The 27,786-nt window shown below is 44.4% G+C and overlaps 1 protein-coding gene across 8 annotated transcripts in view; it reads right to left on the bottom strand.

Moving 5' to 3' along the window:
- Positions 1–9,889, bottom strand: part of FN1 (fibronectin 1) — a 71,850-nt gene extending 61,961 nt beyond the window's left edge. For 5 of the 8 annotated variants that reach the window (XM_083625781.1, XM_083625779.1, XM_083625777.1 and 2 more), the window contains exons 1-6: positions 9,731–9,840; positions 9,451–9,672; positions 6,853–6,981; positions 4,899–5,036; positions 2,942–3,073; positions 2,159–2,296 (exon numbers count right to left, since the gene is read on the bottom strand). In XM_083625781.1, coding sequence (XP_083481907.1) covers positions 2,159–2,296; positions 2,942–3,073; positions 4,899–5,036; positions 6,853–6,981; positions 9,451–9,601 — 688 coding nt within the window. In that variant the 5' untranslated portion in view covers positions 9,602–9,672; positions 9,731–9,840. Of the gene's footprint in view, positions 1–2,158; positions 2,297–2,941; positions 3,074–4,898; positions 5,037–6,852; positions 6,982–9,450; positions 9,673–9,730 lie in introns of all 8 variants that reach the window. The other 3 variants (XM_083625780.1, XM_083625778.1, XM_083625782.1) reach the window with 2 other exon arrangements.
- Between the last annotated feature and the right edge of the window lie 17,897 nt (positions 9,890–27,786).

Below are 27,786 nucleotides of genomic sequence, written 5' to 3' on the forward strand. Positions count from 1 at the left end.
GCAAAAAAGTAGTCAAAGGCAGCATGGAGCTGGGCCGGTGAGGTATGTGGTTTGGGGAAGTCCCCAAAGCCACATACAGAGACAGAGGCCCCAAGAGCCACACTGGGCCTCTGAGCCAGAGGTTCCTCATGCCTGCTATATAAGCCCAAGAATTCGCCTGCCTACAAGGAACAGTCACTGCCTACTCCGTAGGGCTATTGAGATAATCTATGGGGCAACACTGTAAAACCTGTGATTATTAGCAAAGATGTATCTACCATTTGTACTGAATCCATTGCTTCCATTTTAGATTTGTAGAAGATGCTTCATTAACTTTCAGAAAGATAATGAAACTTTCTGTTCTCTCTTACAGTAAACTGTAGGAGAGAAATCATGATAGACAAATCATGTCATGAAACAAATTATATCAATGTCAAATAATTGGATCATGTCTTTTTACTGGTACTTGCAAACATTATACCTCCTGGTCTTCCCCATTTGGTAATGCATATGTATTGTCACCACAAAACAGACTGCAATTACAAATGAAAGGTTGTCTTCCAGGGCTTTAAAGTTTAATCTCGTATGAACGTAAAACCTAAGACGACTCCTGAAGGACCAGGTCAATGGCCCATCTAGTCCAGCATCCTGGTCTCACCATGGCCAACCAGATGCCTGAGAGGAACCTACAAGCAGGACCTGAGGAGAAGAGCACTGTTCCCACCTGTGGCTTCCGGCAACTGGTATTCAAAAGTATTATTGCCATGGAGGCAGAGCAAACCTACTTTGAGGGTTTGGGCATTAAAATCCTATTGCTTATGTTAGTAAAAAGCCATGACTTTGCCTCACCAATTAAAAACTAAAAGAAGGTATCTCAAAACCTACCAGACACAAGGTTTAGGAGACCAGATGTTTCCAAAGTCAGATTATATGGGCTTTACATTCAGTCAGTGATCTCACTTTTAAGTGGCTTTTTTTTAAAGGAAAAAAAGAAAAATATGGAAGCTTTTCTTGTAAACATTTCACTGGTTCAAACTCCAGAATAAAAATGCTTCCTATGTATGCCAAAGGCTCCATCACCTATACATGGGATCCCCCCCCCCCCACTTCATGGTAACTGCTCCATTTCAGAGCTGTTAATACAGAGGACTGCATATCTACAATGCTTGAGTAGCAAGAAGTTCACTGTTTTGGTTATCTTTCAAACTCCAGTCCTAATCACAATGTGTCCTCAGATAAGTTAACTTAAGTAACTGCATGGAAGGAAAAGTACCCATTCCCTCAGTCCTCAACCTAATCCCACACTGTTTAGGAGGCCACCTGACCACCACCACCACATGGAACAGGTACTGGGGAAGAGGGACACAGGTGGCTGGTGCAGAGAAAGGCCAGGAAACTTTCCTTCAATGAACATCCTCACTCTAAATTATTCTAGGCTCCAAGGCAGTGCCTTCCTAGTAAATTCCAATGAAGACAAAACCACAATTTCCAACCAATGGTTTCCTGTAGATACTTTTAAGTTTGTGGCAAAAATAATTGATGCAGCACTAAATTATCTGTCGGTAATTCTGAGTGTATCTGGGAAACAGCATTAGGAGAACACTCTAGCTGCTTCTGAAGTTCCCAAGTCTATCTCCAGTTCCTCTAAAAGAGAAAGGACTGGTTACAGCTTTCCTGATCAAATTTTACAATATTCCTAGAATGGGAAAACTTTCCCCAGCATGAAGTGCAAGACCAAAGAGCAAGCAGGAAAATTACCCTGAGGACAATTACAGCATGAATGAAAGGTGTTACATCAAAAGATAAAGCATGATGAGCACTTCATCCACAGTCTGATGTACACTTAAGAGCCACAGGACACAGCAGGACACATGGTAAACATGCACAAGATTGCACTGGTGTAGCACAATCCTACTCATGTTTACTTAGAAGCAAGCCCCAGTATGTTCAATATGGCTTACTCCCAAGTAAGTGTGTACTTAGTCTTGCAGCCTGTGCATTCCACTTAATACTTACAGCAGGTGTGGAGGACCTCCACACCTTTGGCCCCCCCCAAATACTGCTGGACTACAACTCCCATCTTCCCTACTGGCCATGCTGTTCAGAGCTAATGGGAGCTGGATTATCACAAAAATCATATTGGTGCATGGCCATCGTTCTGCCTTAAGGTGATACTTACTTCTGGAAGTGCAGGTAATGCGTCCACTGCCTTCTCCTAAGCAAGTACAATCCACCATCATCCATCCCTGATAGGGCTTCTCCCAGATCTCTCCAACAACATAGGAAGTCCCAGCAGCATTATCATAGCACCGCTCAGCTACAAAAAAATATTTGTGAAAGATACTTTGGTTATTAAAGTTCTTCAGTCAAAAGAAGAAACAAGATTTCTTAATTGAGGAGGGGAAGGAGAAATTGCTTCCATTATCTCCTTCCAAACTGCACTAATAGGTGAAGTGAAAAAACAGCATGTGGATATCTAAAAAATATGTTAAATATGAGGCCCAGTTCTCACTATGGTGTTCACCTTTCACTTCAGAAATCACATGAATGAATCCTTTTCCATACAAAGAAAAAGTAATGCTCTGAAGTAGCTTGAATACTGTATTCCTTTTCTATGGGGCAGGGATTGTTTTGTATTCGAGAGCATTCAATCATGACTCTCCCCAGATTCAGGATGATCGCCTGAGTGAGAAATAGGCCCAATTGCCATACCAGCTACATTAAGTGATTTCCTAAGGATGTTAGAACATACTCAAATCAATAAAATAGGGAGGAAAAATAGATATGTGTACAAAATAGACACATACACACACATTTATCTTTGAAAGAAAGCATCCTGTCAAAGAATCAAGAGGCCAACATCTACCTCAAACCATTGCCATAAAGAGCTTTGTTTACTGAATCTGAAGCGCCTGCAGATCCATATTTGATACCTCAGGAACAAACATAAACCAATACATACCAACTGGTTTGCAAGTCCATTCGCCCTTCCCGTTGCCAAGACACACGCATTCCAACATGTAGCCCCCTGTCTCATGAGGCCTTCTCCAGGTATCCCCAATCTTGTAAGACTGACCTCCTTCGTGACAGCGATCTGTAAAAATTGCACATAGAATTAGACAGACACTGGATTGGTCCATCCAGTCCAGCATTGTCTACTGTGCCTAGTGGCAACTCTCCAAGTTTCTAGGCAATTATGTTTTCCAACCTTGCTACCCAGGACCTTTCTAACTAGTTCTGCATGCAAAGCACATGCAGGGGCAGAGGAAGGGGGTGTGGTGGGGGCGGACCGCTCCGGGTGTCTTCGCTGAGGGGGGTGACATTAGCACGCCGCCCGCCCACAACTCCCAAGCCTACCCCAAGCCATTGGGGGAAGGGGGGAGCTGCGCCGCTTTGCCAGCGGCATTCCCCCCTTCCCCCTTCGTTTTGACAGCTGGGGGAGGCTTGGGAGTCACTGGCGTGCGGCGTGCTGAATGTCCGCCATCAGTAGCTCACTCCGCCCCTGGCTGCAGAGCACACGCAGCGCTCCGTGCACCTGAGTGGCTATCCCATGCCTGGGAGGGCACCCTCCACACCGCGCCCCCCTTGGGAGCGCGCCCGCCCTGGGCTGTGCAGGCATATGCTCCACCGCTGAGCCAATGCCCTACCATTGAAATATGGCTCCTCCTCATAGATGAGCAAAAGCATCAGTGACTCCCTAGAATCCTGTATCCAGTTCAGTTGCCCTGCAGACCAGTGTGAGGTGTTATATAAAGCAGCCATTTTCCTCAACAGTCCTACCAGGCAGTCCTTCTTAGAACAGTCTGAGCTCTTTCCCAAATGGGCAACAGAAATAAGCAGCACTTAAGTTGAAGAAATGTCTAATGACTACAACTTGGCAAATCCCTGTAATATCAGAAATGTCTTATGTTTTAATCTGGAAAACCTTACATTTTGTAGCAGAGATTGCTGTGTTGCCAATTAACACTGCAGGTTCTTTATAGGATCTTTGATAGACAATATGTAAAGGGGGGTGTTATTTGAACAGAATATGAAAACCTCCTCAAACAGCAACAACAAAAAACTCTCAAACAGTAAACCTTCTTAAACAGCAATAAAAAACCTCTTACACTGAGAAATGACCCGAAAGAAACTATTCTCCCACAGGTCTCCACCCACATACACCACCCAATTCAATTGCATGGAGTGTTTGGTCCGTCATCCTCTCAGATCACATTGCCTTGCACCATTTGTACCTGCCCCAACCAGGCCGACTGGGGCTCCCAATCTGGGCACTCCAGCCCCAGTTGGGCCACCCTCTAGGGCAGGAGTGCTCCTGCAAGGACTCACAGGAAGGGTTGACTGCACAAGGCCAAACCTACACCTCCTCGATCTTCTTGCACATTTTCCACTATAGATAATCTCTCTGCTCTTGGTTTTTTAATGCATGTTACTTTACAGTGAAATTTATGGTTCAAATTCTTTGCACCAAATGGAAATAAAAGCTAATCATTTGATAGAAAGAATACCTATAAGTGTCCACTAAAAAGAAATAATTGACTCAAGAAATATTTTCTTTTATGCATATCAACAAATAAAAACACTTATTCATAAAGTTTGCATGTTATAAAGGCAAGTTGCTTCTCTTTACATAGTAGTTATAATAATGAATAACAGTCCTTATTCTGATATTGGGTTAGACAATGGAAACCTTGTGGCTTCTCTATAGCATTTACATGCTAAGTTTCTGACTGAACTGTGAATTTTTCCACTGAGAAAATTCCTTACAGACTTGTGACATTGTTTGCTATTCCTGCAATTTGGTGGTGAGCAATGGTGGACTTCTGTAATGCCCCAACAGTGTCAGTAAATATAGGACATATAGCACATAAGACATTTGCCTCTAAGCACCTAGGCACCTCTCCATCTCCAATACGTACTTGCAATAGTGCAGCTGATTCTACCACGGCCAGCCCCAATGCAAGTACAGTCCCAGATCATGGAGTCCTTCGGTCGTTCGTAAGTCTCCCCGACTCGATATGTAGCTCCAGTGTATTTGTCAAAGCAGGTTTCTTCCGCTGAGTGGGAAGGAAAGAGTAGATCACCATAGCAGAATATGTTGCAGGCAGGTTCTAATCCCCCTCCCCAGCCATTCAAATTGTCATGCATAAAGGGATCAGGGGTGGTGACTGGGTCACCTAGGAGGTGAGGCAGGCAGAAAAGTCTCTGGCTGCACTTGGCTCAGCTTCTTAGATCCTAGAGGGCCTAAGACAGAAAGAGCAAAAGAAGGGAGCCCTAGAAACACACAAGTTGGGTCGGAGAAGGCAACCTGTATGGTGGAGTGAAAGGGAAGGGTCTTGAGAGGGAAGGAAAACAGGAAGGGAATGGGCAGAGATCAAAGCAGGGCCCACCCAGAAGTGAAGTTCACATCTTGATTTGAATGACTCATCCCAGTAGTTCCACCTCAGGTCCCTTGTGGCATAAGATGCGATCTCATGGACTAGGAGTCCTTCTTTATTAGTAATGTTCCCTAGGTTTTCTTGCAAGAGAGGCCATGCATTCCTCATTGCCATGGTTTGTACTGTCCTGGTTGCTCTTAAAAAGTGCATAGCCATCACTCCATTAGGGAGAGCTTCTTGATCTCCAGCTAATCTGCTTTCTGGCTGTAGCTGATATGCATGCTGCTCCTCAGCTTCCCCTTCTTGACTGCTTTATACCCCTCCTGCCAATCTTATCCCCAAAATAAAAAAGCCTGACTCAGTTAGCTTTAACACCTTGCCATCTATTCCACACAGTGTGTGCCCCCCACAAGTTCCTTCTAGTTTAATACTATCATTTCAAGTGCCCTTTTGCACACAGTGCAACCAAAGCACCTGGCACCTGCATTCCTAAGAGGAACCCAACTGGATCAGACCAAGAATTTGCTGCTCCAGAACCCCGTTTCTCACCATGTCCAGTCAGAAGCTTCCAAGAAGCTGTCCAAAAGGGCACAAAGGCCCAACAAGCCCTCTCCCATTGCTTGTCTCCAGAATCTGGTCTGCAAAAGTAGACTGCTTCTGAATCTGGAGGCTCAATTTAGTGATCACAGATATTAGCCACTGATAGACTTGTCCCCTTTAAAGCCAAGTAAGCCAATCCACACATTTAAGGCAACCAACACCAACTCCTGGAGAGAGCCTGCCCATCCCCACAAAGGTTTCTCTGCAACTTCTGGAGACTCCTCAGACAATGAGGCCCAAAATGTTCTGTGTGCCCTAGAACATGTTCTACAGCCCTTGCTGAGAGAGGCAGGGAAAGGAACATTCTCTGTTGACCACACAGAGATTCCCTGGTAGACACATCATTGTAAGAGAGGGTTTGCTGCCTGTAGTTTGTTTGAAAATCGCTTCTCTAGCAGCAGTGCAGAGCACAAAATGTGGTTGGCCAGAAGACTTCCACATGACAATAGACAGGAGAAGCAAAGATACACTCACATAGGGTTGCCATATTTCAAAAAGTAAAAACCAAGACACCCCCAAAATTGTTGAGCTTTCTTTTATGAAAACTCAAAAAAACACACGATTTTCCAACTGACTTGCCTAAGATCCAGGACAAAGTGGCACCTTGCCTTTTGGAATTTCCCCCAGACATCAGTTCCGCCTTTGAAATCCCAGTAATGTCTGGGAAAATCCGGATGTATGGCAGTCCTACACTCAGAGGTATCAAAGCCAAACAAGGTTGTAGGGAGGATAGTCAAGAAGTAAAATGAGTTATGAACAGGCTACCTTTAAAGATACTTTCAGACAAAGTAGCTCTGTTTATCTCAACATCTTTTGTTTTGAAAAAATGTCTAGTTTCCCCAGAATATTGTTTTTGTAGGAGTGGTGGTGGTGGTAATAGCAATCTTCTGCTTACCCTCAGGCTTGCTTTCGCAGTTGAACCCTCTGCTCCCTCCATAACAGGTACAGACCAAAATTTTCCCCAGGTAAATGCGCTCCCATTGCTGGTTTATCTGATAGTGCTGCCCATTATCATAGCAGCCAGCTGAAAAAGAAAGAGGAGTCTTCAATTACATTCATTTGTCTGGACCACAAATGGTTCTCCAAGCAAGGGGGAGATGTGTGTGCAAGGGGGTGGGGTGGATCTGAGCTTTGGCATGCATGGAATATACATTAGCTCCAGAGGCTGCATTCCTTTTGCATCCTGAAACCTCAGTAAGAGGATGAAGGTTTTTAGGTGCATGATAATCAGCACTCGGCTTGAATTCAAAACGATTTTGTCTGTCTCTTTTCCACCATGTTTCAAACTGAACCACGGGAGATTTCAAATTCTGAAGCAATGCATTAACAGATGGAAAAGATTGCTCAGCTAGGAGGCCTGATCCAAATTTTCATGCAAGACAATGGAAAGACCCCAGTGCATTTGGACAAAACTCTGACTCTCTCTCCTAGGCAGGCGTGTCTTTGCCAAGACACAGCACAGTCCTCCAGTTCCAAGCATTTTCCTCACTTTGAGTTTTACATTAAAAGCACTGACACTTCCCAGGGTAGAGTGACACTTTTTTCAAATAACTTTTATTAAAATGAAAAACAAATGTTACACCCTGCATTTAACTTGTAAAACATAATTTGTGGCATTCTAACAAACTCGCTGCATTAAAGGCTGCTTTTCTAAGCAGCAGCAGAAGAAAATCCATAAGGTATAATTATTTGATTTCTGAGGGAAGCATTATAACAGCAAGCCAGATATTACAGATATTTAGGCCTATCAACTAAACAGCGTGGATCCAGTGGTACCTCGAGTTAAGAACTTAATTCGTTCCGGAGGTCTGTTCTTAACCTGAAACTGTTCTTAACCTGAAGCACCACTTTCGCTAATCGGGCCTCCCGCCACCGCCACATGATTTCTGTTCTCATCCTGAAGCAAAGTTCTTAACCCAAGGTACTATTTCTGGGTTAGCAGTGTCTGTGACCTGAAGCGTATGTAACCCAAGGTACCACTGTAGTTCCTTTCCATTTCATGCAGAAACACTGTTTGGTTGAGCAGCTGCCGATTTTGCTTCTTGAAAGTTCTGGACATCTGCCCCACAGACCAACACACCTGCAGTGGCCCCTTATTTTTGAGGAAGTAACCTTGCTTAGTGTCCTTTCATGAGAAAACAGACCCAAACAGAAATTTATGGATTTCCCAGTGGCCTCTCTTCTCTCTAAGCATTTATCACTGTGTAGTCTAATAGCTTTATGGGCTACATGAGTAGTTGGGTTAAGCTTCTAGATAGCTTGGAGCCTTTATTTAGCCATCTACTGTCCTGTTTAATTGTTGTAGCAAACAATTAATATACACTCTTGTGTTCAGGAAGTGTGTGAATTAAAAAAATGGGAAACTTGAGTTAAATCAACACAGTGCAAATCTAAACATGTTTACTCAGAGACTCCCTTTAAGATCAATGATATTTAACTTTAGCTTTCTGACTTAAGTGGACCTGGGTCTTGTCATGGCCTGTCTGCAAGCCCTGTTTATACCAGGAAGCAAAAATGAGGGATGCAAATATAATAAGCAAACACATAGATGGGTTTTCCTCCTGGTAATGAGGTTATGGGTAAATTCTATTCACCCTATTTCTCTAGAATGAGTATTTCATGTTTAACAGACTGGAGTGCCAGAAAACATTCCCCTCACAGCCACCTCCTCGAAAGCTTTCTCTCCCACTTCTGTTGGTTTTAAGTAGAAGGACTTTGGCAAATGTCTCGATTTTTTAGGCAGAAGCAAATATTTCAGGATTCCCAACCCCAGGTGTTGAATAGCGCGCACACACACACTGCACAATTACTTTTAAAGTAATAAGAAAACAGGTAGGGAGTTGGGCAAGAGCATCCTTCCCCAACCTGGTGCCCTCCAGATGTTTCCGACTGCAAGGGGCTGGAGCTGGTGGGACTTTTAGTCCCAAACATCTCGAGAGCACAAGGTTGGGGGGAGGGCTGAGGGAGAGGAACAGGAAGACTTCCAGATCAATTCACACCTCTGCCCACAGCACAATAGGATTGCCAGATGTCTCTTCCCTGAAAGGACCCTCCATTATTTAGCAACACCCCAGCCACTGCCGATATTTTAAAAAATAGCCAGAGCCCCATGCAAGGTACTGGATGCGTCCTGCTCGAGACACTAAACATCAGGATTTAATTATTTCTTTTTAAACAACGACACCAACTAATACTGCAATTCAGTGACTTCACTGGAGCTCACTCCCAGGTAATCCGTTACAGGATTGCAAGTTTCCAGCGCTCAATAGGAGGATGGGATAAGGAACTTTGGGGGCGCATTTGGCACAGGCAGACTTCCGGCGCTCTCCCGAGTTTCTTAAACCCTGAGGGAGAAACGGATGTAAAACAGAGAGACCCTCGGAGGAGTTTCTGCCTCCTTCACCCGCCCCAGATTTGGAGGGTTCCCGGTCCTGCCCCCCCCCCCCCCGCTGGGCTCTACCCTGGCCCCGCTCGCTCCCCTCGGAGCACTCACGCTTGCTCTGGCCGGCCGGCACCGGGGGCTGGACGATGTGCTGGGCTTGCCGGCGGGTCTTCTCGGCCGGGACCTTGGCGCTCCGGACTCCGGCCCCCAAGGAGAGGCTCAGCAGCACCAGAAGCAGCCGGCGGGACGCGCTGCCGGGCATCTTCGCGATCTGATGGGGGGAAGCAGAGCGGACTTCAGAGAAAGCGCCTCTTCCTTCGCGGTTGGGGGCGCCTGGCGGAAAAGTGCGCGGGGGGGGCACCTTGCCGATGGCCCCGTCCTTCTCCCCCACAGCTTACCACTTGGGCTGCCTCTTGCTCCTCTGCGGGTGCGCGCCGACCTTGCAGCTGGCGAGAAGGGCAGCGCGCTGGGTCCCGGCGGGCTTATATGGAGCTCCTGGCGCCGGAGACCCCGCGCGGGGGGGGCGGGGAGGGGCCGCCCGGGACACCCCTTTGGAAGGGCCAGCCGCTCGCTGATTGGCCCGGGCCGGCGGGTGACGTCGTGGGGAGTTGCATTCCAGGGCGAACAAAAGACGCGGCGGGCGGGCGGGCGGGCGAGGGGCGAAGGCGAGCCGAGTTGGGGGGGGGGGGGGGCGGCCCCGACGCCCGATCGAAGCCCGCAGCCCCGCCCGAGGGATCTCCAGCATCAAAGCCGCCCAGGTGGGGGGGGGGGCAGAGCACAACCTGAAGCACCCGGACACAGCAAGACATTGTGGCACCTGAGCCGGACCCCGCAAGGGCCCTTTCCCCCCACACCTTGCCCTCTCCGGGAAAAGGGCTGAGAGAACGGGAGAGGAGCGGGCGGATCGGCCAGACCATTGGGTCCACCTAGCTCGGGGCAGCGGACACGGGCTGGCAGCAGTGGCTCGGCGGGGTTTGGGATCGGGAGATGCCGGGGATGAACCCCAAGACCCTGTGCTGGCAAGGCAGGAGCTGCGGGGCTTCCCCTGGAACCCCCCCCAGCCCAGCCCCCCGCTTTGCACAATCCCGCCCAAGCATTGCGAATTAGGGTTGCCCTGCGCCCGGGATTTCCCGGACACAGGCGGAAAGCGGCCGTCGGAAACTAACTGGGTGGGAATCGGGTTTTTTATGTCCGTGAAAATGTGGGTGTATGGCAACCTATGCCAGGAGTGTAGATTTTGACGAATGTCGTTAAAAATAGCTCAAAAACAAACTTTTCTATTTTTCTACATTTTGCAAGAACGCAAACTTTGGGTGAAACTTGAAAAAGCTCAACAGCTTTTACTGGTCCAGTTCATCTCAAAAGTAATATACAAGCTTATAAGTTGCACAGGTAGAATGCCCACAAAGCAACAGAGAAGCAAGCGGCATTCCTCCTTAAGTTTCTTTCCATGTTACTTTGCATTCCCATAATAAACTCAAAACCAGATCAACTTCAGAACTTCATTGACTACTTTGACAATATTGTTGAAAATGCTCCCACCAAGCAATGTGTATGACACATTTATAATTCATTGCTTTGAGTGGCAATTAATTAATTATAAATTTGGATACAGTCTCTAGTATGTCATTCAGTTTGACATAAGCCTTCTGTCAATGCAATCCTTGCGTCATTTTTATTTTTATCTAATAAATAAGAGAACTGCGAATGTGGTTTGTCCCAAGTCATGCCAGTGAGGGAATGACTGAGAAGTGAACCTCATGATTTGGTTGTAAAATAATTGTCAGAATCCTTTCCAAAATTGTATTTGTTCTAACACAATTATTTCCAGTTGTTTTTGCCAACTGTGCTCTAATTCAAAATAATCTTCAAAATATCTTCAAAAGTAGACATGTAAAACCATCCAGAACTGGAAATACCTCACATATTCATATTCAGGATTAAACGTTCATTTGCGGAATGGAACCCTTGCAGTCTGGTTGTGTAGTTTTCTGTAAAAAGATGCATAGTTGAACATCTACCCACACAAAGAAATACTGCTTATACAATTTATTTAAAACATTTGGTTAGTGGCATCTACAAACTCTGAATACGAACATCAAGTGCCTTATGGGAAGGCATGTGGAAAGGCTACCAGACGCTACACCTGCATGTGTGGATCATAGCCCTAAAGGAAGAGGTGATGTTACAGTCTGTTCATGCAGCCACTTTCTCCCAGAACTGAATTGGGAGGGGGGACGGGCGTTCCGGAGGGTTGGCTAGCAGACAATGGAGCTCCATTCATAAATACAGTCAACAGCAGACTGATCTGGCCATGTATATATACCAGACTTTCAGCTTGGATACCAGATGGCTAGGAGGTTCAGAACCCATGAATTACCCCAAAAGGAAGCATAGAGATTAGCAATATAGAAATATTCTCTAAAGAACCCATGATACTAATCTTAATTTCCCTTGGTTTTTCACATGTTTCCTAATATACAAAACCATTCATTTTGGAGAAATTTCCGATATGAAATGGCTTGATATTTTTCTACATGTGTACCTTGCAGTGTGCACATGTATACCACGTGTGCACTGCAACCCTAACAATGTCACTTCAGAAGTAATTTCTGTTCCATTTAATAAGGCTTACTGTCAGCTAAATGGGGTTAGGATTGCAAGCTTGGAAAACTTTTCCTGCATACTAATTGTTAACAGCAACACAATTTCTTTCCTGGTATAATGTTGAAACAGCTAAATAATTAAATTATAATATCAGGTAAAGTCTTTAAACAGCATTCATGAATATTGGTAAGTCCATATTAGACATGTCTGTCAGAGGGAGAGAAAGGATTCAGCTTGCAAGGCAGGTCACTATTGTTATCTTCCTGTTGTGAGAGGCTTGGCTGAGACAGAGTGGGTTGCCTAAGGCCACCAAGTGAGTTCATGGCTAAAGTCAGAGGTGAACCGTAGTTCTCAGCTTGCCTTGTGCATGCCACGCAGCAGTTCACTTCACTCACACTCATGTGAGAGGGATGTGATGCAATGGATAAAATGATGGGCTGCCCAGCAGTGATGCTCATTGGGCGAACTTTGTCAAATGTCTAGCCTCCTGCAAAGATTTAATGGAGAAATCAATGGACAAAACTAGAATTGGAAAGCTCTTTCACAGTGAATACTATTTTAGAGATGATTAATAATCTGATTCTTAAATTGCATTTTTCACATAGGTATGGGTTCAACTCACAATAACGAATCTTTGCCTTTTAAAAATCACATCTGTGACCTGACTTTTGCATTCTTCTGCTGACATTATGCTAACTCATTGTCCTTAGATTTAAAACCAATGTAATGTTTTGATATTCACAAGCTTGACCATCTTGGCTTGGGTCTGTCAAGTCAAGGAGATCCCATTAATCTTTACACCACACCAAAAGCATTAAGTGGGAAAATGCTATGGGCTGCTAGACATCAGATTTTTCTCCTCCCTGTTTTAGAAAGTCAGTAGTGTGTGCTCTGGTTTTCAACTGGGATTTTAATAAGCCAATGGAGATTAAAAATAAGTAACCTTCTGTATCTTTGCTTAATGGTAATGTTTAACCCAAACATTTAACTACCTTTTAGTTACATTTCCTGACCCTTAATGGGGTCAAATGCCCTCCTTTTCATCTGGTTGCAAATTCTTGGGCTTCAGACAGGACAGTCAGAGGACTCTTTTAAAAAAGTCATTTTCCTTTTAGATTCCTTGTTTATTCTAGAAACCACCCCAAGCATGCTTAAGATATTCTCCTGACTTGCCTTACCCAATGGGATTGTCTGCCAATAAAACTCACAGCCAGTAAGATAAATTCTTCTCTCTTACTCACAGTGGACGGTCTTATTTACTTGGGATTACATGTGTGGGTGACTGGGAGCACAATTTGTTCCATTGATTAAGCTACTCAGGCTGCATCAATTCCAGGCAGTATTTGGGGCCAAATGAGTATGGGTGAACTCCCACTTATGGTTTTCCTTCAGAGATAATATCTCTTTGTAGACGAAGGGCATCTGCTTTGCTTCTGCTTCATCACCTTTGCCTCTTCAATCACACCCCACGGGCAACCATTTCCCCACTTCATGTAGCAGTGAATGGTCTCTCCCAACAAGGAAAGGAACACAGATAGCGGTGCTACGGCCATCTATCAACTGATCTAGTTACTCAAAAGCCTAGAACCCTGTGGTGATTCCCATAATGTTGGTTGTCTAATTATCTTATCTTCAATACCAGGCAGCAGACAATTTTAAACCTGAGAGTGGAGGGGCAACCTTATGTCTGAACTGAACAAGCACAGGAAATCATTGTGCAATGTGCAATTATTGTGCAATCACTGATTTATTTAGTATCTCCTTCTTCTCCCTGTCATGTGGAAATCTCACTAAAACAGGATTTCTTCCCATGACACATTGAGACCCAGCAGTGCTGCCTGGAGTTATCAGATGTTTCGCAAGAGCCGCTGTTGTGAGCTGGAAGTGAAACTCTGTGAGGCCAGGAGCTGAAATCTTTGCATTTCTGGTGCCTGGCAGTGGCTAACTGAATACTGAATATTCAGAAGTAAACATCAGGTTTTCATGGGGAAAGTGACAGGATGGGCAGTGTGTGGGGGGACCACTCAGACCTGTGATTTGAAATCACTTGAAATCATAGGGCAAATGGAAGTTAGGTTTTGTAGAACTCAACAAAAAAGAAGCATAAGGACAAAAGTCACTGGCTCTGGCTCTGGCTCCACGTACCGTTGGGCTCCCTGCCTTCTGCCCTTCCAGTTCCAATGGACGCCAGCCACCACACACTGATGTAAGCAAATGTTTGGTTTTCTGGTGTTCCCAGAGCTCTGTTGTACTAGAACTCTCAAATGCCATTATGCTACCACTCTGAATTCAAGACAAAACTAAACATGAGCCAAAGTGAGAGCATTTGGGTCAAAATTAAGGGAGAGAAGAATAACAGTGACCTTATTGTGGGAGTTTACTATAGATCCCCAAGCCAAACGGAGGACATAGATGATGCCTTCCTGGAACAGATGGCCAAGCATGCAAAAGGAAGGGAGATAGTAGTAATGGGGGACTTCAATTACCCGGATATTTGTTGGATGTCAAACTAAGCCAAGAGCATAAGGTCAAACAGATTCCTCACTGGCCTTGCAGACAACTTCATTGTCCAGAAAGTGGGAGAAGCAACAAGAGGAACAGCCATTTTAGATCTGGTCCTAACCAATGTTGATGACCTGGTTAGTGGGGTAGAAGTGGAAGGATCATTAGGCGCGAGTGATCATGCTCTTCTGAAGTTTACTATACAGCGGAAAGGAGCAGCCAAGCATACTAGGACTCAATTTCTCGACTTTAAGAAAGCCGACTTCATAAAACTTAGGGAAGTGCTGGGTGAGATCCCATGGACAGTAATACTAAAAGGAAAGGGAGTTCATGATGGCTGGGAGTTTGTTAAGAGGGAGATAGTAAAAGCACAACTTCAGGCAATACCAATGAGACGGAAACATGGAAGGTGCCTAAAGAAGCCAGGGTGGCTATCTAAAGAACTTTTAACTGAGTTAAGATTAAAAAAGGATGTGTACAAAAAATGGAAAAGGGGGGAAACCACCAAAGAGGAATTCAAACAAATAGCCAGCACGTGTAGACACAAAGTCAGAAAAGCTAAAGCACAGAATGAACTCAGGCTTGCTAGAGAGGTTAAAAGCAACAAAAAAGGCTTTTATGGGTATGTTCGTAGCAAAAGGAAGAACAAAGAAACAGTGGGGTCACTCAGAGTAGAAGATGGTGAAATGCAAACGGGACACAGAAAGGGCTGAACTCCTCAATGCCTTCTTTGCCTCAGTCTTCTCCGATAAAGAAAACAATGCCCGACCTGAAGAATTTGGAGCAAATGATTCAGCAGAGGAAACACAGCCCAGAATAACTAAGGAGATAGTACATGAATACTTGGCTAGTCTAGATGTATTCAAGTCTCCAGGGCCAGATGAACTGCATCCAAGAGTATTAAAAGAACTGGCAGATGTGATTTCAGAACCACTGGCAGTCATCTTTGAGAATTCCTGGAGAACAGGCGAAGTCCTGGCAGACTGGAGGAGGGCAAATGTTGTCCCTATTTTCAAAAAGGGGAAAAGAGAGGACCCAAATAAGTACCGCCCAGTCAGTCTGACATCAATACCAGGGAAGATTCTGGAGCAGATCATTAAGCAAACAGTCTGTGAGCACCTAGAAAGGAATGCTGTGATCACCAATAGTCAGCATGGATTTCTGAAAAATAAGTCATGTCAGACTAACCTGATCTCGTTTTTTGACAGAATTACAAGCCTGGTAGATGAAGGGAACGCAGTGGATGTAGCCTACCTTGATTTCAGCAAGGCATTTGACAAGGTGCCCCATGATATTCTTGTAAAGAAGCTGGTAAAATGCGGTCTTGACTATGCTACCACTCAGTGGATTTGTAACTGGCTGACTGACCGAACCCAAAGGGTGCTCATCAATGGTTCCTCTTCATCCTGGAGAAGAGTGACTAGTGGGGTGCCACAGGGTTCTGTCTTGGGCCCGGTCTTATTCAACATCTTTATCAACGACTTGGATGATGGACTCAAGGGCATCCTGATCAAATTTGCAGATGACACCAAACTGGGAGGGGTGGCTAACACCCCAGAGGACAGGATCACACTTCAAAACGACCTTGACAGATTAGAGAACTGGGCCAAAACAAACAAGATGAATTTTAACAGGGAGAAATGTAAAGTATTGCACTTGGGCAAAAAAAAAAATAAATGAGAGGCACAAATACAAGATGGGTGACACCTGGCTTGAGAGCAGTACATGTGAAAAGGATCTAGGAGTCTTGGTTGACCACAAATTTGACATGAGCCAACAGTGTGACGCGGCAGCTAAAAAAGCCAATGCAATTCTGGGCTGCATCAATAGGAGTATAGCATCTAGATCAAGGGAAGTAATAGGGCCACTGTATTCTGCTCTGGTCAGACCTCACCTGGAGTACTGTGTCCAGTTCTGGGCACCACAGTTCAAGAAGGACACTGACAAACTGGAACGTGTCCAGAGGAGGGCAACCAAAATGGTCAAAGGCCTGGAAACGATGCCTTATGAGGAACGGCTAAGGGAGCTGGGCATGTTTAGCCTGGAGAAGAGGAGGTTAAGGGGTGATATGATAGCCATGTTCAAATATATAAAAGGATGTCACATAGAGGAGGGAGAAAGGTTGTTTTCTGCTGCTCCAGAGAAGCGGACACGGAGCAATGGATCCAAACTACAAGAAAGAAGATTCCACCTAAACATTAGGAAGAACTTCCTGACAGTAAGAGCTGTTCGACAGTGGAATTTGCTGCCAAGGAGTGTGGTGGAGTCTCCTTCTTTGGAGGTCTTTAAGCAGAGGCTTGACAACCATATGTCAGGAGTGCTCTGATGGTGTTTCCTGCTTGGCAGGGGGTTGGACTCGATGGCCCTTGTGGTCTCTTCCAACTCTATGATTCTATGATTACAAGGAAGACAAGAGGGGTGGCTGTTGCCGCAGCACCAGGTCCATGTTAAGTTTTCCCCTCCCTGTCTGTAATATCCAGTATAGCTTACCTCATGTCCTGACATCATTACAGTGTACACTATCAGTGACTGCAAATAATGCTTAATTGAGGCATGGAAACACACAGTGGAATGACATTCGGCCATGGAGTACCGTAAGTTGGGGTAGATGTTATGGTGGAATTCAATTTAGCTTGGCCCTTTTGGGAAATAGCTCTGGGTTCCTTGCAGTTAGCATTGCATGCAGATTAAATGTTTTGCTGGAACTATGTAGTATTGTTACTGAGAGGGATGCAACAAGCATTTATATAACACAGTTTCCTTATTCAAAGTGCTTCATGTACGTTATCCTGGTGTAATCCTCACAACTCTGCAAGTTAAGTCAGAATGATTGTCCTAACATTAAGACTGAGAGGTTGAAACAGAATGAATGACTTGCTGCTTAAGGCCATCTAGTCTGTTCATGGCAGGGATGAGAACTGAACCAGGGACATATCCTGATTTATTACTTTCTCCAGTACATTACCTCTCTGGAGCTTGCCTTCTAATGGTCAAAATTCTTGCATGTCTTGACTAAACCTAGAAGACTCCTGACTTGCTAGCACTCACAACCAGCAGAGTGCTAATGTCTCTGCAGGCTATATCCGTTTATCCCTTCTTGGGTGGGCAGCTTTGTGGGTGTGCCCCAGGCCTGCCTTGTGAACTGGCATACTGCAGGCCAGATCATCCCCCACCGCCAAATGGTGGCAGGAATTGGAGGGCGTTCCCTGGGCATGAAACCACTCCCAACAGTGGCACTTGGCCCTGCACCCAGGACCAGGATAAATTCTGGGCTTGCCAGAATCTTGGCCTCTTTTTTCGCTGTACCGGTTCTCCTACCCACACTCCCTCAGATTATGGATGTTGCAGATGGTACAGCCTTGCTATGGATGATGTTGGTCACCATATTTTGGGGCCAGGCAGGAATTTCCCCCATCTGGCAGATTGGCACCAGCCATTTGGTTTTTGCCTTCCTCATAGCAATCGTCACAACTTTGTAAGGCATTGGGTAAGCATAGGTCTTGGTTGGAGGGGAGGTTTAGCCTCTGTCTGCCCCTCCACAGGTAAAAGTTTATCCTGTTAAAAGTATCTGGGAGGAGTGGCTCCTGTCCAGTGCTCAGAAAGGGGCTGGGGCCAGACCACTCCTCCAACTTGGGGGCTGCTCCGATTTGACGCAGGTCATAGGGCATCCCTTGCAGCTAGCTTTACGCTTAGTGACACCACCAGCAGACGGCCTGGAGTGATATACACATTTGCTTACCCCAGTGCCTATAGCCAAACCTTCACATCTGTAACCAATAAAGTTGTGGCCTTATTTGATCCCAAAACCAATATTCTGTGTGTTGTCAAGTTATTTGAACCCTAGGGAACTAAGTGGTCACAGGGCCTCGACACGCAAATATACCGTATTTTTTGCTCTACAAGACTCACTTTTTCCCTCCTAAAAAGTAAGGGGAAATGTGTGTGCGTCTTATGGAGCGAATGCAGGCTGCGCAGCTATCCCAGAAGCCAGAACAGCAAGAGGGATTGCTGCTTTCACTGCGCAGCGATCCCTCTTGCTGTTCTGGCTTCTGAGATTCAGAATAATTTTTTTCTTGTTTTCCGCCTCCAAAAACTAGGTGCGTCTTGTGGTCTGGTGCGTCTTATAGAGCGAAAAATACGGTATGTTTGCTTAACAGGGCAGCCCCATTTTTTTTTTTACAGTACATGAGATTCTCTGGGGATACCCCCCCCCCCCGGGACTTCACCCCACTTGCAAATGTGGCTCTTAACATATTTTCCTTTTATCTGCCTGCAACTACAGAAAAGTGTGGCTGCAGTTACTTACTGTTTTCTTCTACACCCTGGTGTGAAACCTCTGGTCAAATTCTCCCCTGCAAATGATTCACAGCAGCAGTGTACTAGCAGTGGTGGAGGAAGAGGAGTGCGGGGGCGACTGCCCCGCCCCTGGCAGCGTGATCCTGGTGGGGTGCCATCACGGCTGCCCCCCACCACCCGCACTGTGACATCCAAAATACTTTTAAAAAGCTGATCTTTGATTTAACAGTGGGTTGCAATAATAACTAATATTTAGTTATTGAAACAACTGATTTCATCTCCCAATTATACTCAAGTTGTATGTAAGGCACTATAGCCCTACTGATCTCAATGGAGCTAAAATAAGTTTGCCTTAAGTTATTTGTGGATTAGTGAGCTATGTGGAATTAAAACTCAGCTAGGACTGAATCCTGAACCTTTAAAAGTAATTGGACTTCTCCAGTCAATTTCAGCAGGAGCTGGATTGCTTGCTAATACTTAGGTTAAGAACTGTTAAAGGAAATTATCTACTACCATGTACTTAACAGAAGTGAAGTCCAAGAGAGTTCTGCTTGTTCAGTGGCAGCCAAAAATCCAGTCCTGTGCTTCAAGAAAAGAAGCAGAAGAAAAACAGTTCATCCCGTGTCACAAGTGACCCTGGCAGATGTCAGTACAGATGACATTTGAGATCCAGCTATTGCGGTGCTACTGTTGAATTAAATGCTGGCAGTTCCACTTGAACAAAATGATTAATATACAAAGTCTTTGACTTTTTTCTGTAGCACTTGAACATTTTGGGAGTTGAAATGGTTCAGGATGTTTTGTCAGTTCTGCTGCCTGGTAATCTTGAATCCAGCTGCAATCCAGCTGCAATCCAGCCATTAGTTGCCAAACACATCAACTTTATTAACTTGCACCACTTTCTCTGGGGCAAGACTAAATGTTATAATTCTAAGGCACTTAAAATATGTCTACTTTGTCCTATTTAAGGGGTGCTTAGAATAATTTTATAGAAAGGTAACATACAATAATATATAATAAGGCTGTAGTCCTAAATAAGCTTCCTATGGTGTGAACTCAGATCAGCATAGTGGACTTTACCTGTGAATAAATATGCATAGGGTTATGCTGTTAAAAAACCCCAGAACCCAACCCTATGAAGATCTGTGGCAAAAAATAGTTTATACATCCTTCACCACCCAAATATTTATTATTGCATACAAATTTGTAAACAATGCTAAGATTTGGAGTTAATGGCTCACCATTGGAAAGGAGATCCAGGAATCCTTTTCTAGGGTCACATCGCATCATACATTTAAAGTATATGACTTCCCCCAAAGCATCCTGGGAACTGTCACCTCTCACAGAGATACAATTCCCAAAAGTTACAGTTTCCAGGATTCTTTAGGGAAGGTTTTCAACCTTTTTGAGTCCTTGGCTCCCTTGACCAACTACATTCTTTCTGCTGCACCCCTGTGGGGCTCAGGAGCCCAGCTATGTCACCCCTTGCCTGCAGAGCTGGCAGCCTCTCACCCTTTTTTGAATTTCTCCCTTGTGGAGGGTTCCCTCAGCACCCTCTCCACTCCCCTCTCCTTGGGAGTCCTCCAGGCAACTGTTGCTGCTGCTTCCCCTGGTCTCCCTTGCTCCAAAGAGAGGTGCCTTTGAGAGCCACCATTCACCTGTTGAGTTTATAGCCAGGGCTGCTACAATAAACAGCTGTGCAAGCCTTTGGGAGGCAGAGACACAAGAGGGCATCAGAGGAGGGAGGCAAGGAAAGAGGGACAGAGGCCAGTGTTGCCTGCAGCACCCCTGACTACCATTCAAGGCACCCTAGGGTGCCACGGCACACGGGTTGAAAACCACTGCTTAGGGGAAGCCTTGTGGATGCAGGACCAGCCCAAAACCTTTTGGTGCCTGAAGTGAACGACAAAGTGGCACCCCCACCCCAGCCAGGGAAGAAGGGTGAGTCAAGGTCTACATAAGGAGCAAGTACTACATTGGGATCCACTGCCCCCTGCCACTGAGGCAGTTAGGAATCTTGCCTCACAAATGGGCTGGTCCTGCGTGGATGTGACCTAAGCGTGCACTTGCCATGCCTTCTACATGTAATTTTACAATGACATTGTAAGCCAGTTGTAATCCTTGCATGTTTTCCCAAGGTTCGTCCATCTTTTTTCTTACAGAATAATCTCTGAGATTCGTGTAGGTTAAGCTGCAAGACTGCAATTTGCTAACCTCGTGCTGCAGGCATTATTGTAATTTTTTAATCACACACAGCAGAATAACACAGTGACCAAGAAGAGAAAATTAAACTGAAAAGTTTTGTAGGTGGATAGGGAAACTGAGTAGATATGACTGGATCCAGCTGTGCCATTGACTAGCTCATCAGATGTCCAATGGGACACCTTTAGTCTGTTTTATGTATGTGTTTATTATATAGTAAATCACTTAGAGATGCCTCATGGTAAGTGATTCATAATTAATTAAACAAACAAACAAACAAACAAACAAACAAATTGGTCAGATGCCATCATGTGAAATTCAGATGAAATTTACAGCCCAATTTGTAACCGTGTTTACTAAGAAATCATCCTAGCTGCGGTCCTTTTAGCCTTTTAAAAATCAATACCACATACAAGCACATTCAGTTTTACTGCTTCACAAATTGTAAACACATACACACACAAGCACACACCAAAAACAGAGTGTCAAAGTGTCACGGAGAGGAGCAGCGCCATATTGGGAGAAAGGTGTGTGTGGCAACCAATCGAGAAGGGAGGGGTCAGCTCTGCCCCAGCAGCTATGCCATGCCCAGCATGAGAATGGAAGATAGCAAGATACCCCTAAGTGTGGCTGTTGGTGCATTAAAAGTCCTCTTGTAGCCTACAGTGGAAGAACAATTGTTGAAACCCCCCTTTACACATATTGGTTTCTTGCAGATGACACAGGGAAAACAGAGAGTGGAGGTAGCCTTTCTGCACATTGATGCACAAACCTAATAGGGCCTTTAAGCATATATATGTGTCGTAACCATTGACTGTCTTTTTTCCCCTTAGCCACATCTGTTCCTCCAATTGCCTCACAAACCACTGAAGAAATTCAGACAAGTTTTGGCAAGATGAGCAATATGCCCCTCTGAGTTAGGGAAAGTTCATGTCCAGTTCACAGCTAGGAACCCTTCTTTCTCAAGTCTTCATTTGAAGTAGCACTTTTTCAATACGTACTTTATCGTGAAGAGACTTTGTGATTCAGTCCAATGGAGCTAAGGAGCTGGTCTGTATGCTATATTCACTAGGGAGACTGGTAGCCTCATTATCTCTCCCTCTCGTTCAGTTTTCCCATTCAAAAAGGGGGGGAAACAAGGCCACGTGTATACTATATTCTAGTGTATACTTATGGCCTGCTTTGCAAATAACACCTTGAACATGTAGAGGCCAAGGTCTGAGCACACAACCCTCTGTCCTACCTCTACACATTTTTACCTGGGCTAGGTTCACAAGGTAGTCAAAATATTTCTATTTCTAACTCAGTCTTCCCCCAAAGAAGGCTTTCGAACTCTAACCCTAGCATATCTGCTCTGTGATTTGTGCATTGAATTAGTCCTGAACTCTTAGATATTCCTTATGGGGAGTTCAAGTTTTCTTTTGTTGGCACTGAAAGTTGATAATTGTTTGCACATGTTCTGTTGTAATCACTGCAGCACTCGTTTGGATAGCTCTGCCAAACGTATTAACTCATAACTCATTTCTGTGTTCACGAAATGAAATGTCTTGGTAGCTTGGCATGCCCAACATGGGTATGTTCAGCATGTGGCATGTGCAGCTTTACGGGGTTTATTGTATTTTGTCAATATTATGTTTACACAGCAATCCTAACCACATAGATGCACATATAAATAGGTTGGATATAAAATTGAAGGGTCCTGCTCTCCCATTAGCTTTTAAATGCCATAGCAAGTCAGCGCTTTCATTCTCTCAGACTCCAATCCCAGGATTGCTCTCTTTCAAAAGCAGACACCTTGATGTTGTCATCACCTGCAGCCAAGGGAGAGGAGGATAAGGACCCTCACAAAGGATCCCCAGCTATTTCGTTTCTGTGGCAACAAGTTTCTTGTACTTGGCCAGCTCTTTTGTTTTGCAGGCAAAAGAGATTTTAAATATGAAGCTTATCTACCCTATCTGACCTTCTTAACACTCTCTTTCTGTGATGAGAATTACAGGGTTGGGGCCACCAAAAGCCCATTGAGTCTAACCCCAACCTCAGAATGTTACCCCAGTGACTACTTGGTTGCTCCACTTTCATTGAAAAGCCTGCAATGAACAATATCTATTGTAGGACATAACTTCATATTGTCTGATATGGCAACAGGAAAATAAGCCTTAACATATGCAACTTCTCAGGTGCATTTGGCAATTCATCTAGCTAGATTAGTTAATCCCTTTTTGCTGCCTGCTATATGTTTGTAAAAATTATAGAATGGGGTAAGAGCTTTGGAGCCTGAATATACAGACTACTTCTGCTTTGAATTAACTTGAAGATACATGACTTGGAAAGACAGCAAATCTCATACTCTCCAGTCCAAACTCACATTTTCCATCTAGTCTGTTACTGTACAGTAATATCATGGACATACTAGGTAAAAACAAAATTCCTTAAACAGTGTATCTTACAGATCTTCGCATTCATGTATTAAAAGGTAACCTGCTAAGTATGAGAAACGGTGTAGTGAAATATGCGAGGGCAGCATGGAGCTCCTGTTTCTATTTCTGCTGAGAATTATGGCACTTCTTTTCAATGACTTTTTTGAGAGGTGCAATGAGAGGAAAGAGTACCAGCCCTATCAATACTTTCCAATTAATTAGGAACACTAAGCTGTCGTGGGATTTTAGCAGCCTAAATGGGCACCGAATGGTAAGTGCTGAGATCAAACTTTTAATCGAAATATTCCTTGTTAAATTTCATGTTACACACCCACCCACAACCACAGGCTGCTGCTTCTATGCTGGCCTTTGTCAACCTGGTGCCATCCAGATGTTTTAGACCAGGCATAAGTAAACTTGGCCCTCCAGATGTTTTGGGACTACAACTCCCATCATCCCTAGCTAACAGGACCAGTGGTCAGGGATGATGGGAGTTGTAGTCCCAAAACATCTGGAGGGCCGAGTTTGCCTTTGCCTGTTTTAGACTACAACTTCCATCAGCCCAAGTCAGCCCCTGTTTTCCATCAGCCACAAAGATTACTTTGGGACAGCCAGTGTCTCTCTGCCTAGCCTACTTCACAGGGTTCTTGTGAGGAGAAATGGAGGAAGCATATATGCTGCCTTGAGCTCTTTGAAGAAAGGGTGGGGAAAATATCTAAATAGTAAAAATAACAACTAAACATCATTAATCCCCCATATACTTTCCCTTTGTGCAGGGTTTTTCTGCATTGGGAGAGGAATAGCTGGCGTGAGTTCGAGAAGAAAGTCAGTTGGCAGGAGAAGGGTCAAGGGCTCCTGGCTTCATCTCCACAGCTCCTTGCTCTTCCAGAAGCTGCTTTGCCAAGAAGAAGCCACTGGGGGTTGTTACGTATCAGTGATCTTGAATCAGTGGGGCTTATTTCCATGTAATGTCTACAGTTCATAAGTTAAATGGAAACTTACATCAGGGAGCTTATCTATATGTTGAACTGTTGTCTGTTTGTCTAGGGCTGGGGGTTGCAATTCCATTCACGCCTAAATTCATGTTCACAAGTGTCATTTAAATTTTTAGCATTTGCCACATTCATCATTCAATAGAATGGACTTAAAACCGTTTGCTTTCCACTTGCTATCCTGTGTGAACAATGTTCACAAATGCGATGCACGAGTTTGAAACAAGCAGTTGGGCCAATGGGTTTAAAGTTTTCACTACGAGAAGCAGAGTTGTAGCACATAATCTTACAAATCTGACATTAAAATGACATCAATTTTCTAAGCATCCGGGTAGTAATTCCATGCAGGGCAGCGGAACCACTGTCCGCATCTCAAAGCTCCACCCCAGGTGCTGGCAGACATTGCTACTCTGCTGGATGGGTTACACTTTGAATGTGTGAAAATGCTGAGAGTGGTATTGAACTAAGTTTTATTTAGAGTAGACCCACTGAAATTAATGGGCCTACCTGAGTCATGCTCCTTAATTTCATTGGGTGCACTCTGAGTGAAATTTAGTCGATTACCATGCTTAATCTCTAACTTGGAAGACTTCAAAAGATATGGTGGAGAAATCTATGGGTCAGTCTTGCACTATCCATAATATGGAGCTGATAAAATGTAATTCATTTAGAGTGTTCCCAGGGTTCTTTGGGGGAAATAATGTGCTTTAAATGTATGGTGTGAATATGACTCCCATTGTGTGATCCTGTGCACACTTACTTGGGAGTAAGCTACACTCCAAGTTTCCAAAGAAGCAGGCCTACAATTGCATTGCTAATCATTTATTGGAGATTTAGGTTTATCAGAAACTCTAATGACTGTTTTAATTACATTCACATGTGTGAGAAAATTTTTATTGGATTACCATTAAAGGGAACCCTTAAACAGAAGTCTCTTATTAAGATAGAAGGGAAGTCAGAGATTCTTATCTGAAGCATGCAGATTGTTGGCTGAAGCTTCCATTGTCTGCTTTTAGAAACAAACACACTCATCTCCCCCATAAATATCAGTTATCTTGATTAATTATTAGAGAACAGCAGGCTCAACTCCATTACATATTGTAGACTTTAAAAATAATAATAATTAAGCAGATACAGAACCTTCTCATCAGTTTCATGAACACGAAAAGCAATGCATCTTTGATTCACCAATTTTATCAATTCAAATCAATCAATATCAAATCAATTATGCTTGGATGTAGCATAGTAGTTTTCAGAATTGTTGGACTTAAAACTGTTCACTTAAGACTCCAACACATAAGCAGCTACAGCATGAATTAGTGTCTGAAGCTGCCAGAATGTTGAAAACATTACTTGCTGCCTTGTTATACCTAGAGTTGGAAAATGGCCAGTATCAAATGTGTGTGTGTGTGTGTGTGTTGCACATGATAATTTAATAGCAGTGAAAAGGAAGTCTCTGAGCCATAAGCAACATTTTTTATAACTGCATGAGGGTAGCACTGAATGTCTCACAATGGAAAAAGAATGTTTAATTGCATGTCCACTTCATATGCATTTAGTGAAATTCTTCTGTTGACCATCTTTCTTCCAAGATTTCAAAGACAGTACACTGGATTCTTGCGCTGACATCATCAACAGTGTCCTCTTCTACTACCAGTAGCCTAGAAATGTCATTCCTAGTGATTGAAGTTTACAGATTTCAAATGTTGGTATGAAATGTGAAGTTTTGATACTTCCCAAAAGTATTGTGAAATTCCTACTCGGCTTCCTGACTTCCACATCTCCTTTGAAGAACCTGGAATCAACATCCAGGCTGAAGGAAGGAAGCAGCCATCTGTATTCCTGTGAGCATTTGTCACATACATCTGCCAGATGCACTTCCATTAAAAATATGGTTGTTCCCTTGTGATGATAACTCATCCTGACTGCTGTTGGACTAAATGCCATGGTGGATGTCAACAAACATAAGCAGCCACAGCACCACCCGGTCACATTTAAGCACTTTATATATTTTAGCATATATTGAACTCTTCCATTCAAGCCAATGGGACTCCTGCTAGATTGTGCCTCGCTTGTTTTATACACAAATTCGCTCTGTCTGCTTGGAAGAAGAGCCAAATATCCTACTGTACCTGCTGCTGCTGGCCTCCTCCCTTGGACAGCTCTTAGCAACTGCTGGAGAGCGGGCAAGGAGGGAGGTTGCTGCCACCGCAGCCCAGACTCATATGATGCACCAGCTCTGAGGGGCAGGCAGAAGACCGGGCCGCCCTGAGTTGCAAAAAAGAGGGAGTGGAAGACAAGAAGTCTTTATTTTTTTAAAAATAGATAAATGCTTTGTGCGTCCGCATCTAATCTTGCCCCTTTCTAAAGTTTATTTACTGGTGTGTGCTTTTCTTTTTATAAATCTACCAAATAATAAAATAAAATTGTAGTCCCTATTTTCATCTGAGGAACGTTGGAAGATATGTGACTGGTGAGGTGTGTTCATTATTAATGGCTCTCTTTATGGAGCCACAGCCATGGAAGTAGCTGCCTCTAAGGGGAGGCCTGTAAGAGCATATCAAAGTTTTGATCAAGCCAGTAGATCACCTGTAAAATGACTGTAACCTAGTTAGGAAACAAATATGTGCACTGAAGATGGTTGTCAGCTGGCTCCACCCCCAGATGGATTTAGGCAGCAATATTGACTGACGCCAGGCTGGGGTCAATATTGACTGACCCCAAATCAATCAAGTCAGTCAATATTGACTGACCCCAAGAGAACCTGTCTTTCAGCCACTGGCACCATCAAGACCCACCTTCCTTGCTGTGGCTTCATCACTTCAAGATTATCGTGGAATGTGAAGTGTCCATCTAAAGGAAAACCGCTCATGAGGGCAAAAGTGGGGTGCTGCTTCTAGCTCTTGAGAATTGAAGCATTTCACATCTTTCAAAGACAGGGTGGAGAACAGGAGGAAAAGGCACCAATATTTAACTAATAATGGCATACAGTCGTACCTCGGCTCCCGAACGCCTTGGGAGTCGAACATTCTAGCTCCCAAATGATTGAAAACTGGAAGTGTGATTGTTCTGGTTTTCGAACGTTCTTTCGGAAGCTGAACATCCGGCGGGGCATTCAGAAGCCGCACTTTGGAAGTCGAACGTTTCTAAAGTTGGACGGACTTCTGGAACGGATTCTGTTCGACTTTTGAGGTATGACTGTATTGGAATTTACTGCTCAGTGAGGAAGACTCTCTCCTCTGTGGGTGACAGGGGTACTGACTTTGGCCCCAGGTTATGGGTGCCCAATGACGTCTGTGACGTAACGTGATGTAACATGACACAACATGACATTGAAGTGGCTGGGAGAGATAATTAGGGGGCTTGGGCTGGGTGTTCATCAGCATGCAGATGATACCCAGCTCTACCTGGAACCAGTGAAGGTGGTGAAT

This window comes from Podarcis filfolensis (assembly GCF_964270895.1).
Source record: "Podarcis filfolensis genome assembly, chromosome: 1".
NCBI classification, from domain to species: domain Eukaryota; kingdom Metazoa; phylum Chordata; class Lepidosauria; order Squamata; family Lacertidae; genus Podarcis; species Podarcis filfolensis.